This window comes from Tenrec ecaudatus, chromosome 18 (genome assembly GCF_050624435.1).
Source record: "Tenrec ecaudatus isolate mTenEca1 chromosome 18, mTenEca1.hap1, whole genome shotgun sequence".
NCBI classification, from domain to species: Eukaryota; Metazoa; Chordata; class Mammalia; order Afrosoricida; family Tenrecidae; genus Tenrec; species Tenrec ecaudatus.
Genome location: NC_134547.1, coordinates 28,686,089 through 28,701,147, shown reverse-complemented (window position 1 = coordinate 28,701,147; position 15,059 = coordinate 28,686,089). Strand labels below are relative to the sequence as shown.

Below are 15,059 nucleotides of genomic sequence, written 5' to 3'. Positions count from 1 at the left end.
CCAGTCATTGCTGAATCCTGGCCCTACTCACTCCCCACAAATGGTTCTTGAACCTGGCCCCTTCTGGCTGGACCTTTGGCCAGCTTCCTCTGGGCCACTGCCAATGCTTCTCATTCCCCCTGCTTCCTCTGGCAGCCAGCGGGGTCATCTTTCAGAATGTGGGCCAGCCCCAGATGGTCCCCTCTGCAGGAAGTCCCCACTGGGCCCTCCTGCCTGGAGAACAAAGCCTCTTTGGCTGCAGCCTCATCTCTCACCCGCCCTGGGCTTGCTGCCTCCCATTCACTATGGTTCCCCTCCTCCCTGAGATGAGCTTCCATTCCTCGTGAGGGGCTCTGCAGGTACACTTCCTCCAGGAAGTCCTCCCTGATTGCCCTTCCTCTGCAGCCCCAAGACCACTGTGGTGGTTAGCTCGATGACCACGTGCCCTGTCTCATTTGTGGAAGCTCTCTTTTGCACCAGGACCTCATGGGCCCAGGGTTTGGGCTTGTTCCCTGCTCATTCCTCTGTGTACTTGGGCACGCTCTCAGTCACCTCTGGGGTAGCATCCCACCATCTGCCTCAGAGAAACACCCCCCTGGGACCAGGCCCAGACCACAGGCTAGTGTTCTGTACCCAACCAAAGCCCCCAGAACCTTCCCCTGACAGGCCTGAGTGCTGGGCCCGGGAGCATCTATCACAGCCCAAGGCCTCCTGCCAGAGGGTGACAGCATGGGGGCTCTGAGGGCCCCGAGTGCTCTGCCCTCATGGTCCCTTCAAGACAAAGCGTTCACAGACCCCTGGGAGATGGGGTCTGTGCAGGAGAGGCCTCGTCTGCCCTGTCATGGAGACTGTGAGGACTTGGATTCCCCAGCTAGAAGCCTCTTTCCAGATTGGAGATTTCTTGGTGGCCTCTCCCAGGACCAGCCCAGAGTGGGTGGCACTGTCCCCGTTGCTGCAGTGACAAGCTGCCTTGCACTCTCACTCGACCTCTGACTCCCAGCATTCCCTTGGCCCTGCTTTTCCTGTAGCTGGGACAGTGAGGACAGCTCACCCTGGCCACAAGCCGGACCAGGCCTACATCCTCCAACGCCAGGGCTGGGGCCTCAGGGCCACAGTCTCTGTGGGATGTTTGCCTTGGCCCAGGAACTGTACCCACAAACCAGGGGTATTTCCGCTAGGACAGGCATGGGGCTAGCCTGGCCACAGCTTTTCACAGCTATGAGGTGACCCTCCCCCATGACCCGTCCTGACCCTCCAGGCCTGCACTATGTGTCACTGTGGTAGAATGAAGTCCTACCTTGGGGACTGTCAGCATTCCAAAACCTCAATGTACATGTGGTAGGGCTGTGGGGGTTGGAGGCGGGGTACTACTGAGGGCTCTGTTCCACCCCCACCCTCACAAGGGACCTCAAGACCCTGATCAGGTCTGAATCTAACAAAAGTAGGGAAGTGTTCAAGGGACCCAGCCTAGTCTCCAGCTGCCTGACCAGTCTTGAGGCCTCTGCCAGGAACCCCCACAGCGTCAGGGTGCCAGGTGACAAGCTATAAGCCCTTCCTTGTGAAACGTGAGATGCCAGGGTCTTGCTTGTGAGTGGCTACTTTGTACATGGAATGGAAATGCCTTAGTTGGGCCACTGAGTACCAGTAGGCATTCCTGTGGGTGGGTGGATGGGATCAGCCAGGCCTTGGCCACCCTGCAGTCACCCGGGCTAGAAGCCGTGAGCGCTGAGATGGACAAAGAGCCTCTGGGGAGGACTACCTTTCCAAAAACCTCGTGAGCAACTTCTGAGAACCTGAGGGCCCAGCTTGAGCCACCTGGAGGCCGGATGCAGTGACCTCACCTGGCTAGGCTCCATTTCTGTTGTTTACAACCAAGGAGCTGAACCCACCTGAGCACGGGGGCCTTGCCATGGGCTGCACGCCATGGCAGCTAGGATGCTCGGTGAGTCACTGACCAAGATGGTGTTGGAGGCAGGGAAGCCCAAGTGGGAGCCCACAGGGAGCCAGGCAGCTGACCAGTGGACCATTAACTCGTGGCCAACTGTCACCAAGACTCACGTGACCGGGGCGTGGGTGGAGAGCGCATGGGGAGGCTGCTCAGTGCTGAGAACTTCCTCGGCCTCAGGTGGGCCTTCCCTGAGAGCCTGGAAGGCTGGAAGCAGGAGCCTGAGCAGGTCCTTCCCTGGAAACCAGGGTGCTGGGAAGGTCCTACAGCTGTAGGGGTCAGGGAACCCCTACCAGAGCCAGTAACTGCTGCATGTGCTGACTCGGCTGGCCTGAGCCGAGGAGGGGAGGTCAGGGGCTCCCCAGGGAGGAATGAGGCCAACAACACAGGGGCAGGGACAGCAGGAGGTGCCACCCAGATGTCTGTCTCTGGTGAGTGGGCTCTCCATGTCCCCTGAACTCAGTAGATGTGGCACACAGCCAAGGGACAGACTGCTGCAGCCTTTGAGGTGGGAGTGGATGGAAGAGTGGGCCAGGGCCAGACACAACCACTGGGGTGGCTGCTAGGAGAGGGAATGGCTGAGCCCAGGGCCCAGGATGGAGCACCCACTCATCAGGGTAGTGCTGGGTACTCAATGCCCTCCTACAGGCAGCTGAGGGGGGCACTGCTCCCCTACATCCCAAAGAAGCAGAGCCACTCAAGGAGGACAGCAGACCAGTGAGCAGCAGATCAGACTGGCATCCGCTCTATGCCAGTCAGAGGCCATGGTCAGACATGACTCAGCAGAGCCACACGGCTGGGCCAGCGGCCAGTGCAGGCGGGTGTGCAAGTGGAAGGAGACCCCGGCGCTGAGTGCCTCTCCTCCAGCTACTTCCCTAGTGGAGGCCTGGGGTGGGTCCCGGAGCTGCCACCACCCAGCTCTGCTTGGCCCAGCTCGCAGGAGGAGGTGGGGGTGGATTCCAACATGGCAAGGCCCTCACCTGGCTTCATGGCACCCATGACCGAACGGCAGCTGCGCAGCACCGCCTCATAGATGGCCTTTTGGTCCGAGGTGAACTTGCCATTGGCTGGAAAGGTGCAGGTGATGTCGGAAGCGAAGCAGTAATACTCGCCACCCATGTCGAAGAGGCTGGGGAAGAGGAGGGGCATGTGTGGGGCCTCGCAGCCACAGGAAGGGGCTCTGGGCAGTGCTTTGAACACAGGGACTGCCATCTTGGGGGGTGGGGTGGGGGCTGTCAGCCAGGGCAGCAGTTTGGGGCCTGGTACCCTGGAGTCTCTCCACAGGTGTCCGAGCTTCATGGAACTCCGGATCACTCCAGAGACCCCCAGAGGGCCTGGGTCTGAGTGCGGAAAGCTGAGGAGGGCAGAGCTGACTGACTCTCCACAGATGATCTGTCCTTCTCAGCATCAGCTGACCCTGCCTGGCTTGGGATTCACTTGGAGAACTAGGCTCTGCTCAGCACCCAACTCCAGACAAGTGACCTGCCAGACCCTTCCTGGCACCCAGGCCAGCCCAGCCCTGGAGGTCACGCTTGTGGGAGGCAGAAGCCAAACAGTGGCCTCACAATGGCTCCACTGGCTGCACAGAGAATGCGTTTCCCATTTTGCATGGGCCTCAGTGTCTGGGGAGCAGAAGGCCAGGGACACTGGCCCTCACCAGCTCTGGGTCCCCTTGGCCAGAGCAAGTGTCTAACATGGTCCCTCACACCTGGGGTGGGGGGAACTGGAGCTGCCAGGAGCTGAGAGGTTTGGAATGGGGCTTTCTCAGGGCAGAGCCAGCAGACAGGACAGGCCTGCAGGTCGTTGATGAACGGTGTGAATGGTAGGCCCTGCTGGGAGCCATGTACAGCAGAGGCAGGTAGTAGACAGGCAGGTTGGCTGAGTCAGGGGGATGGGCCCAGCCAAGGCTTCCCCTGTATGTCCCGTGATAAGGGCCCCTAGAAGGAGGGGGAGCCCCACCCTGTGACCTTCCTGCCCAACCTGGCACTGCCTGGTGCCTGGGGCCCCTTGGATCCAGGCAGATAAGAAAACCCCTTGTTTGTCCTCAGGGTCAATGGTACAACGACTACTAGGTTGAGACTGGGCTCCAGGACCCCCACAGACTCGGCCCCTGTCTACCAAGTGGACAAGGTGGGCACGGGTGAGAGGGGACAGGCCCACCCAGCTGGGGTCCCAGTTGAGACGTGAGACTGACAGCGACCAGACAGGTCGAGGAACATCAGTCCAGTCCCAGGTGACCACAGCCCCAGGGGCGCAGAGGAGCCGGGGCTGTCCTCCGCAGATGGACTGGTTACATCTTCCCACCGATAAGAAGTCAACCTGCAGGGGCACAGAGTCTGGAAAATTCAAACTGGTGGCCTTGCACACGCTGCCTTCCCTAGTTCAACCTTGGGCAAACAGCCAGGCGTTCTGGAAGCTTCCTGCGGGCCTGCCTTGGTGCCCACACCCTGTGGGACAGAGAGGAGTGCGGGCCCTAGGCCCCTCAGAAACAGATTCTTAAAGGGAAAGTGCAAGCTATGCAGGAATCCAAGTCCCCAGCCTACCCACCTCCTGCCACCGACTTGATTGCAGGACACCACCAGCAGGTGGCAAGTACCAGATCACACCCCAGGGGGTCGCAGCACCTGCTGGACCCCGAGGACAGGGGCAGCCAACAGGGACACGCGGGTCTTACCAGGGGCTGGCCTACCCGAGCCCTGTGTGCAAGATAGGGACCAGGAAGGAAGGACGTATCCGGGCGCCTCCCGGGAGGCTCCAAAGGCCCTGTCGTGTCCGAGGCTGGAGCGGCCCAGGACACAGGGGCACATGTAGGCCCTGAGACAAAGAACAAGGGGAGCCAGCCACGCTCAGGCATTCAGCAGTCCTGGGCTTGGATTGTCCATCTTTAAAAGATGACCCCAGCCTGCCCTGCATGGGCTATGCAGAGGCCCACTCCTTCATGTGCAGCATGCCTGACTCGCTGGGTGGTGGGCCAGCACACAGATGCCCTCGCGCACGTGTGTGTGTGTGTGTGTGTGTGTGTGGACCTGCAGGGGCCAAGGCCCCACGTCACCCAGAAAAACAGAGCATTTTCAGGTGGGGTCCCTGCAGTCAACAGAGCAGAGCCAGGGGGCTGTGGTTTTTCAGTTTTGAACATCCAGGAATGGTCTAAGCCGAGAGAGCCGGGACAGAGGGCAGGCCGCCACAGCACGCCAGGGCAGGCAGAGAGCCCAAATAGACTGTGCCTTTCTGAGAGCAAAAGAGGAATAGACTCTTTTCAAAATGAAGATGCCCCAGAAGGTATCCAGGGAAGCAGGAGGCACTGGGGAAGGCAAAGCCAAACTTCAAGGAAGCCAGGGACGACAACGAGGAGAGCCTGGGACTGAGGCTGGGGCCGGGCCCCCGTCCTGGGCCAGACTGCCTGTGTCTCTCTGACTCTGGAGGCTTCGGCTCAGCTGACATCGCGGAGTCGCTGCTTTCTGGAGGCGGAAGTGGCCGCCCGGCCGCTGGCCAGTGACCTGCTGACACTCAGGCGCAGGCTGCCCTATTTTTGTGCTCTCAGTTCCCCATCGTTTTCTGTCTTCCTCTCTCGGTTTTTTGTTTTTTCTTTTTCTGGTTTTGTTTCAAAGTCCTCCCCAGAGTTGTGGAAGTTAATTCAGACTGAAGCCCTTCCAGGACCCGAGGACGTGAGCCATCACTTCTCTAAGTCAGCTCCTTCCAACTCCGTGGTGTCCCTCGCCCTCCCCGAGTGCTGGCGGGCATGGAGGGTTTTGTCATGCTTTGGCTCGCTGGAGCAGCAGCAGCAGCAGCAGCAGCGGACTGGGGACACCCACTGGGGACGTTAGCATCTTTGGCCGGTGACTTGGTGTGATAATCTGAGACATCTGGGGAGAGAGCACACGGCGCCAAGCCCTCTGCTGGCCTCTGGGGCCTCCCGTGTGCTCGTCGGAGTCCGTTTCTGGCTGGTTCTTCACGGTCCTGGGCCCCCTGCCACCGCTGGCCCACCCAGCCCCTCTGCAGGCTCCCTCAACTCCCTCGGCCCACTGCATGGACCAGCCTGCCAAGGGGCACAACAGAGGCTTGCGCAGGCTTGGGGCAGGTTGGGAGACCCTGCACTCCAAGCCAGGGAGGCTCTGTGCGAGGCCTGTGGCAAGGAGTGGGCCTCTGCGCAGCCCATGCAGGCTGGGATCAGGCCAGCAGGGAACTCAGGCTTCCCTTCAGGCCCCAGCATAACGGGCAAAGGGCGGGCTGCTCAGGCTGACCCAGCTCCTTCCCCGCCACTGGGCTGCTGCAATGGCTGCTGAGGGCACCCAGGACAGGAAGAGCCCTGGCCCACTACGGTGGCAGGCCCTGCGCTCCCTCAGTGCCAGGAGCAGCCCGGCCTGGGGTCGTCAGCCCTCCAGCACAGACAAACTCAATACTGACGCCTACCGACACTGTAACCGTTGACAGGAGTAGAAAGCCCCGTCTTTCTCTCGTGGAGCTGCTGGTGGCTTCGTCCTGCTGACCATGCAGACCGCAGCCCAGCAGTCACCATGCAACCAGGGTTCCGAGCCCAGTACAGACAGCGTGACAGGAGGTAGAGCCCCAAGCTGCATGCCCATCGCCAGCCCCACAGTGTGCACGCGGCCCACAAGCAGAGCAAAGCAACCCTGGCTGGTGCAGGGTCAGCAGCCTGGGATGGGGAGGTGTACACACTCCCCGCCAATGTCCCGTGATGCCTGCTGGCACCCGGGCTGTCTGCACTGCGTCTTTCAAGCCGTGGGTCACACAGTCAGCTGAGAGGGGTGTGGTCACGTAGCACCCATGGAGAACCCGTGGCGTGGGTGGCGGGGGACAGATGGAACTGTGAAGGAGAGCTGGCTGCGGCCCAAGGGCACCCTGACTGCAAGGGAAGGCTGAAGCCTGTCAGTCTACACAGTCGGCTGAGCGGGGCCTCTGAGCCTGAGGTCTAACCATGTCTGCACCACCACGTCATTCCTCAGGATGACCTAGTCTGGTGGGGGCCAAGTGTCCCCCTGAGGACACCAGCCATGCCGGGCCTGGCAGAGCATGGGGGTGGCACTCTATTCCATGACCCCAGAGCCCACTGGGCCCTCAGTGGGGAGACGGGGCACTCTTAGCCCTGCCCCTCTGCTGACCTCAGCCTGACTGGGGCTGCTGAGGTCTGGGGCAGCAGTGGAACCCCAAAACTCACAGGGGTGAGGCTAGAGGAACAGCTCATGGCCAGAGGCCCGGGGGCAGGAGGTGAGATGGTAGTTTACACTCCTGTCTGGGTCACAGCACGTCTGCGGACGCCACAGGGAACTGACCTAAGCTGTGTGCGTCTGGAACTAAGGAGTGTCAGGTTGGGGAGGGACTTTGCCTTGGCCATGCCCCCTCAAGCACCCCAGTATCTACATCTTCAGGGGCAGGTCTGTCCACTGTGTTGAGGGGGACAAGAGGGCCACCTGGAGGTCCATCAAAGGGTCTTCAGGGCTCCCCAGGGTGAAGCCAGCAGCCCTTACTTCTCTGCACAAAACTGAGTCAGGCTTCGGTGAGCAGCCGGGCCAGCAAGCCTGAGCGGACCTCCAGGAGAGGTGGGGCTGGGTGGTGCTGGTGAGCTGTGGGGATAGGTTGGGACAAGCCTCTCCTCTAGTTGTGCTGCCTGCTTGTACCTGCGGCCCAGGGTCATAGCTGGGGACAATGCTGTTGCCGTCTACCCTTAGGACATGGAAGATAACTGCCTGGAAGAGACAGGGACCAAGTCACATGTCCTGAGAACACTTCCTTCCTCCGGCCAGTGGTGGAAGGCCCAGCTCGCAGTCCACTAGCCATACCCTAAGGGCTGAAGGGCAAGCCAGCCCTGGGCCACCCGTGGAGCCAGGCTGAAGGGAGTCCTGAGAGGTCACAACACCCCCCGCGAAGCAGCTCCACACAGGCGAGGAGGGTGCCCCAGCTGTTTTCCACATCCTGGGCCCTGGGGAGGCAGAGAGTACAGAAAGACAGGCTGGACCCAGGAGTGCAGGATGAGAGCAGACCCCTGAACACAGCCACCCAGCGGATCTAAACACGGACGATGGCACCCCCTAGTGGCCCATGCGCAGCTTGCCGGCACTCTGCCTCCAGCCACTTCTGAAGATGGAGCTTCAGCGGGAAGGCATGCAAGTGATGCTCAGGGCAAGCAAGGCTACCCTTGTGCACCCATTGGGACTGACTTTGCTGGGTGAGGTAGTTTATTGTGCCAACCTAGCTATTAAACACGTGGGATTAATTGAAGGATGGAGAGATAGGTGGCTCGGCGAGTCTTGCCTTTATCTCTTGCTCTTTGATCATCGGACCAGTGTGCGGCTGCCTTGCTTGTTCTTTGCCTCAATTTGCAAACTACATTACCTGTGGTACACCTAACTCGTGGACTGTGTCGCTGTAATTTGAGGTTCCTTCAAGACCAGCTTTGCCACACCACTGGAATTTCCATCTCTTGAGCTGGGGAATGTCGGACCCTGTCATCTGGCTGACAGTTGGTGACCTGCCTTGCTGTTTGCTGCCTGTTCCGGGATGGCCTGAATTGCTCTACAGAGGACTACTTGGAGGCCCTCAAGACTTGAAGTGTCTCACAACTGTCTCACAGGAGGGAGTTGCACTGAGCCATTTGTACTGCTTTATAATTTAATTAACTATTTATTATGTTATACATCTATCTAGCTGTGTAAATATATATATAATTATTAGCATTCTGGTTCTGTTTCTCTAGAGAACCTAACACACTGGGAAGGGGTTTCTGGGGCCTCACCCATAAACAGGGCTCCAGCTAACCTCAGCTGCTGTCCTCTGTGTGTGCTCATTGAAAGATAGATGTGCAGGGGCCACACTTTCTAACTCTGCTTTAGGAGGCCAGCCCTGCTGGCACTATGGACTTAGGTGTTGGGCTGGAAACCGAAGGTCTTCGGTTCAAACCCCACAGCTACTCTAGGAGAAAGATAAGGCTGTCAACTCCGTAAAGATGTAAGGTCCCAGTAACCCCCAGGAGTTGATCGAGAGGCCCTCTAGGCTCCCCGAGTCAGATGACGACAGTGTGGTTTGCGTTTGGCCCAGCTGCTTTAAGAACAAATCCAAGAGGCAGCTGGTGATTCCTCTAGGATTCTGACTTGGTGATGGGCTCTGAGGACGAAGGGAGGCAGCAGGAAAGGGCAGGGTCCAGAGGGAAGGACCCATAGCTCCATCCTCGAGATCTAACCCAGAGAAAGCAGACGAGACCCAGAGGTTCAGTGCCACTGAACTGCCTCTGACCCAGCAACAGCACAACAGCACAATGAGAGCTGCCTGGCTCTGCACCAGCCTCAGCCACTGTGTCAGTCACCTCGTCAAAAGCCTTCCTTGTTCATTGCCCAGCACGGTGCCCTTCTCCAGGGACTGGTCTCTCCTGATAACATGTCCGAAGTATGCGAGATGAAGTCTCACCAGCCTCGCTTCAAGGAGCTATGTTTTCAAGACAGAATTGTTGGTTCTTCTGGTACTGTGAACATCCTCCTCCACCACGATTCAGGTGCATCCACTCTTCTGAAGGCTCTTTTATTCATCGGCCACCGGGTGACTGACAGTAATACCATGGCTTGGCTTAGGGTGGGCACAATGGCCCTCAAAATGCCCTTTACAGTTCTTGTGTGGCAAGAACCGAAGTGCCCACCTCACAGGCCTCGCTGGTGATGACGGCGGCTGTGGCTCAGTTCATGGGGACTTTCAAGGACAGAGCAGGGCTTGGCCAACTTCAATCCCCATCACGACTCACTCTGAGAGGACTCTTGGAGGCTGAACACAGAACCGGAGAGTGGCCCGTTATGGCGGTTAGATGATTTCGTGTCAACTGGAAGATGTGGGTTGTGGCAACCAGGTTGGATGCCACCCCTGATGATGCATCATTGGGGGGTGTGGCCTTCTTATGGGGAGGACCCTGGGGGCCTTCCTCTCACTGCTACTGGGCCTTTCTACCCCCTGGGACTCTACCACTGACCCCGGGAGCAGCCTGGGCCTTGCCAGACTTCCACTGACCGTGCATCCACAAGACTCTAAACCCACTGGCCTGTGATCTTCCTGCATTCTGCATCATGGCGTGTGGCTCCCTGAGTCAAGAGGGGCCTATGGACGAGGCTTGAGTTGGACTGGGCTGACATATAATGACTTCTTGATATAAAGCTCTTTCTTACACATATTTGAGGTCACTGCTTTTGTTTCTCTGGACAAGTTGAACTAATACATCCATGACCAGGTCCGGCTCAGGCTCAGTCTATGGCTCTAACCTCTAGTCCAGAGACACCAAGGGTCTGTAGGACGAGCCAGGCACTTGCAAAGGAGGGGCTTTGGGGGCTGGCCAGGGAGGGCCTGGCTGTCCCAGGTTCTAGCACTGGTCATCACTGAATCCTCTCCAGAGTGAGGGGCTGCCCACCAGAACCCCCAGTGACTGAGGGAGAAACTGAGGTACATAGAAGGCTGGCACTAGACTCGGGCTTCTGTGCTTGTTATCAGATTCCCTGTGCGGGGATGAGAGACGGGGAGGGGCATTTTCCTCCCAGGTCAAAGGACAGAGACCCAGAGTGTCCCCTGTGGTGGCCATCTAGGACACCCAAACTCACTGGGGGTCACTCAGGTTTTGGAAGACATCTGTGCCGTCCATGTCCTGTAGCTCCAGGCCTTCTGATGATGTGCTGAGGCTCATGCTGGGAATGCAGGCTGATTGGTTGTTTACTTCACTCAGCAGATCAATTTCAATAAAACAATGGACTCTAAGTGCTACCCTCGATCTGGCAGTCACGGTAATCAACAAAACATGTTGTACTAAATGCTGCATAATAAATTGACTATAACAAACCCATCATTATTCCACTGGCTACATTTCAAAGTTAGCACGAGGAAAACAGGCATAAAATCACCCATTTGGGTCGCCATTCTTGGCGCTGCTCCAGGTTCTGCAGCTGTGGCCGGGAGGCAGGTGCAAGCCCCCATCGGAGGCCACCACACAAGTATAATGGGGACCCACTTCTGGAGGGTTGGGGACCCTCTTTGGGGCAGATTACGAGGAGAGGGGAGAGGCAGTCACTCACTGGGGGTACCAAGCTCAGAGGAGAGTCTCACAGCCAGGAACTCTCCTGCCAACTGTAGCTCCCTTGGGGCAACTGGGAGCCACGAGAGGCAACCAAAGGCAGGCCACACCAGCCTTGCTTCCCCTGGGCCCCCACCCCAACCCCCGTGGGCCTCAGCCACCTGGTCTGTAACCTGAGGAGGAAGCACCCACCTCATGGGGCACGGGGAGGAGTGGGTGAGAAAATTTACATGAGGGGACATACCCGGTGCCAAGTACAGGGGTCCCATCAAGGTCACATCTGCCCTTGGATTGACGCCCCGGAGGACATCAGCCACTCTAGGAGGGTGCTCTGATACTTAGCTCCCCACCTTGGGCAAGGCCAAGACCTAGGGCTGGGACAACAGCCGTGACTCACTGCACAGTGGGTGCTGAGGCGTTAGGGCATCAAGCAGATCTGGAAACGGAAGGGCAGGCTGTCGGACAATGCAGAGTGGCAGCGCTCATGCCCGCCTCTGTCGGCACTCTTGGTGACACTCTGTGTATGCTCCCACCATTTCTGGTGGGCTGCTTGCTCATAGGCTCATTTCTGCCAAGAGAAATCAACCTTACTGCCATCAAGTTGATGCAACTCCGAGTAACCCTAAGAACAGGGTAGAACTGCTCCTGTGAGTTTCTTGAACCTGTAACTCTTTATGGGAGTAGAAAGCCCTGTCTTTCTCCCAAGCAGCAGCTAGTGGTTTCTAATTGCTGCCCTTGCAGTTTGCAACCCAACCCGGAACCACACCACCAGGACTCGGTGCTCACAGGCTGCAAAGGCTGACCCATCCCAAGGCTGACTCAAGTCCCGAGAATCAGTGATTCGATGAGGAGAGCCCATCCGATATAAGACAAAGAGCTAGAGAGCTTGGCCAGAGCATTTATATATATTGGAAGCATGAAACACCCCCAAGGAAAGAAACGCCCTCTCCACTGATTGGCTGCTCTTGCCGATCTCATCATGGAAGTGGTTACATTCTATCAGATCTCATTATGGGGATGACAATACCACAAATGCCAAACCAGAGAGTCGTCCTGCCGAGCTGGCACACAACCCTAACCACCACACTTGGCAGCAACAGTTGAGGCCAGCCAGTGACCCATCTGCAGGTCTGTGCATGAGCATTCAAGCGTCCCAGGATTCTGCCTTCACACGGCACTCAGAAGGAACCAGGTCCAGGAGGACGGCCAGCATCCAGGAAGGAAAGACCAGATTGGGACAGTGCATCTCTGTCTGCTGGTTGACGGCCATAGCCCAACAGCCGAAGGTCATACCCCAGTAGCCTGGCTGACTTGTGGCAGTCTCCTGCATGGCCTGGGCTGCCCACATCTTCTGAGTCACCATTTCCACAAGGACCCATGAGCATGTGTAACCATTCAGGAAAGCCTCACCATGCTGGCTCAGTGGGAGGGAGGCAGGAGCCAGGGCTCTGATGGCTAAGCCTGGTGGCCCCTGGAGTTCGATGTCTCTGCTGCAGACCCAAGGGCCTGGCCCTTGTGTCATGTGCCACAGAGGGGTTGGTGTGTAAGAGAACAGAGCCACCCCAGGGAGAAGGCCCCCCTCAGTGCTCACTGAGCACCGAGGAGAGCGGGTGTCTCCTCAGGGGAGGGCCCTGAGACTGTCTGCAACAGGCCGGGCAGGGGAGCTGGAGAGGCGGGCAGGGCGGGGCAGGCTCACTCACCACATGTCTCCGTCCTTGATGGTACGGTCGTTGGGGGCCCCGGCATGTCCATAGTGCAGCACCGCTGAGTTCTCACCGCTGGGGGGGGGGGAGGGAAACTGCTCAGTGCCCACCTCCACCTGGCACCACCATTCCTCCTCCAGCCTGAGGGCGAGGGGCACAGTGGCCAGGGGCTGGGCCTGAGAGTGGTCTGCAGCAGGCAGCCCCCGGGCTGGGGAGGTGAGGGCAGGAGACCTACATGCTGGGCAGCGCACGGAGGAAGGAGGACAAAGTTGAGGTGGAGGCAGGGGTGGACCCTGCTCCCTGGAGGCTGACAGGAGCAAGGAAGGGCCAGAGTCAGGGTGAGGGGGGTCAGGGCCAGCCACAGCCACCTCCACTTGGGAGAGCTTCCCTAAGGATCTTCCCTTAAGGAAAAAACCTGACTTTTAGAGCAGTCCAAAGGGGAAAGGAGGAGGGGGGGAACAACCACTACCACCTGGGTGTAATATTTATGGCCTCGTTTGGGAGTCTCAGGAATCATAAAAGTAGAAATAATGATTTTTCTCTCGATCTGCCAGAGAAGAACATCTCTGGCCCAGGCTGTCCGCATGCATTATTCATGTGTGAGGACGTGCCCAGGCCCAGCCTTAGGGAGCTGCCTCCGGCTTGTGGCCTGGGCTGGTCTGGAGGGGAGGGGCCGGGAGCCCCCACTCTCCCAAGACCAACCCCAGCTCAGCCCCACATGCAGGGATTAGGGATGTACCTGAGAGGAGGGGCTAAGGAAGGGGCATTCCAGTGCCAGGCTTCAGGAGCCTGTACTGGGCTCGGCTCCTGCCCAACCCCCTGCAGTGGGAAGGCTCCCCCCCCCCCCCCGCAACCCATCCTGCCCCTCTAGCAAAGCCTTATGAGGGAAGAGCGACTTGTGAGATTGGGTGGTAGGATCTGGGATGAGTGTCTCCCCCGGGGAGGGTGGAGCAGACCTCCTCCCATGAGCTCAGCCCCGAGTCCCTGTAGCCCAGGGGCCCCCTTACCTGCCACAGATGCAGGTGTAGGAGCTGTGGCGCATGCCACCCCGGGAGTAGCAGTAGTGCTCGAAGAGGCTGTGGGAGGAAGGGGCTCATCAGGGTGGGGTCCCGCAGCACACACACACCGTGCCCTCCCACCCATCGAATGAAAATCCCAGCCCTGCTGTGCTCTGGCCAGGTCCGGAGCAGTACGAGGCAGCCCCAGATTGGGCCAGGGGTCAGCTGAAGAACCAGACAGGTCAGCATGGCAGGAGCCAGCTATGGCAGGGCCCAGCTACCAGCAGGGGGCCAGCATGGTTCTGCAGCCAAGGGAGAGCTGTCCAGATTAAGATCCCAGCGTAGGATGGTGAAGATGGATGCCCCAGCGCCCCCCAGCACTCAGGACAGTTCCCGAGCCTGCTGCAGGACCACCTGCACCCCTCCCCCGCCATATGACCAGGATCTCTGCATGAGGCTCTGCTCCCAGAAGACTGAGCACGGGACTCAAGTCCCGCCCTGGTCCCACAGGCCCTCCACATGCCAGCCTCAGCTGAGGAAGGGCTGTTTTCACCCCCTCCACAGGGCTCGGCCCCAGCGTGGCTTTCCCTGAGCAGCAGGTTCAAGTGCACCCTCCTTGCCCACCTGCCCATGGGCAGGTACTTAGAAGAGCCCCAGGGCTGTGTGACTGTCCCTCCTCTGAGCTACACACACTGCCCAGGGCACGTGAAGGAGTGGGGCTGGCACCTTTCCAGAACCCATGGCCTGGCCATCCACCCTTCTGTGCTGGGGAAGTTTAGTCTTCCCAGCCAGCCGTAACTGCCAATTACCTATAATTGTTCTGATTGAGGGTTAACTAATTGTCATGCAGGGCTGGTTCTGCAGGATGCACGGCTCTCAGAGCCTTGCAGGGTAATTGGGCGTCTGTGAGTAAGGAATGTCCTCAGTAGTGAGGAGCACAGGGGTGCCAGGTGGGGGAGGAGAGGCAAACAGCATCCCTGCCAGCCACCCCATGACACAGCCAGCACCAATGCCTGCCTCAGCCGCAGGGGGCCCTGCCGAGAGGCCAGAGACCCACACCACGACAGAGAGCTACCTATGGCCAACAGGGCCTTCAGAGGGGGAGGGAGAGTGCCACCCAGCAAGTCCTCCTCACAAGCCTGCTCCGTCTCCTGTGCTCCAGACCCCCACAGAGCTCAGAACCCAGCTCCCTGCCGCCAAGTCGGTGCCGACTCCCTGAGACCATAGGACAGGCTAGAACTGCTCCGGTGGGTTTCCGAGACTCTAACGCTTACGTTTTCCCCTGAAACGACTGGTAGCTTTGAACTGCTGACTTTGTGGTTAGCAGCCCAGCATGTAACCACGATGCCACAGAGCCCAAACAATCAGAATACTCCCTG

The 15,059-nt window shown here is 58.8% G+C and overlaps 1 protein-coding gene across 1 annotated transcript in view; it reads right to left on the bottom strand.

Moving 5' to 3' along the window:
* Positions 1-15,059, bottom strand: part of PEPD (peptidase D) — a 130,573-nt gene that overhangs the window by 6,337 nt on the left and 109,177 nt on the right. Inside the window, exons 10-12 of the mRNA XM_075536416.1 lie at positions 13,690-13,758; positions 12,680-12,757; positions 2,905-3,053 (exon numbers count right to left, since the gene is read on the bottom strand). Coding sequence (XP_075392531.1) covers positions 2,905-3,053; positions 12,680-12,757; positions 13,690-13,758 — 296 coding nt within the window. The remainder of the gene's footprint in view (positions 1-2,904; positions 3,054-12,679; positions 12,758-13,689; positions 13,759-15,059) is intronic.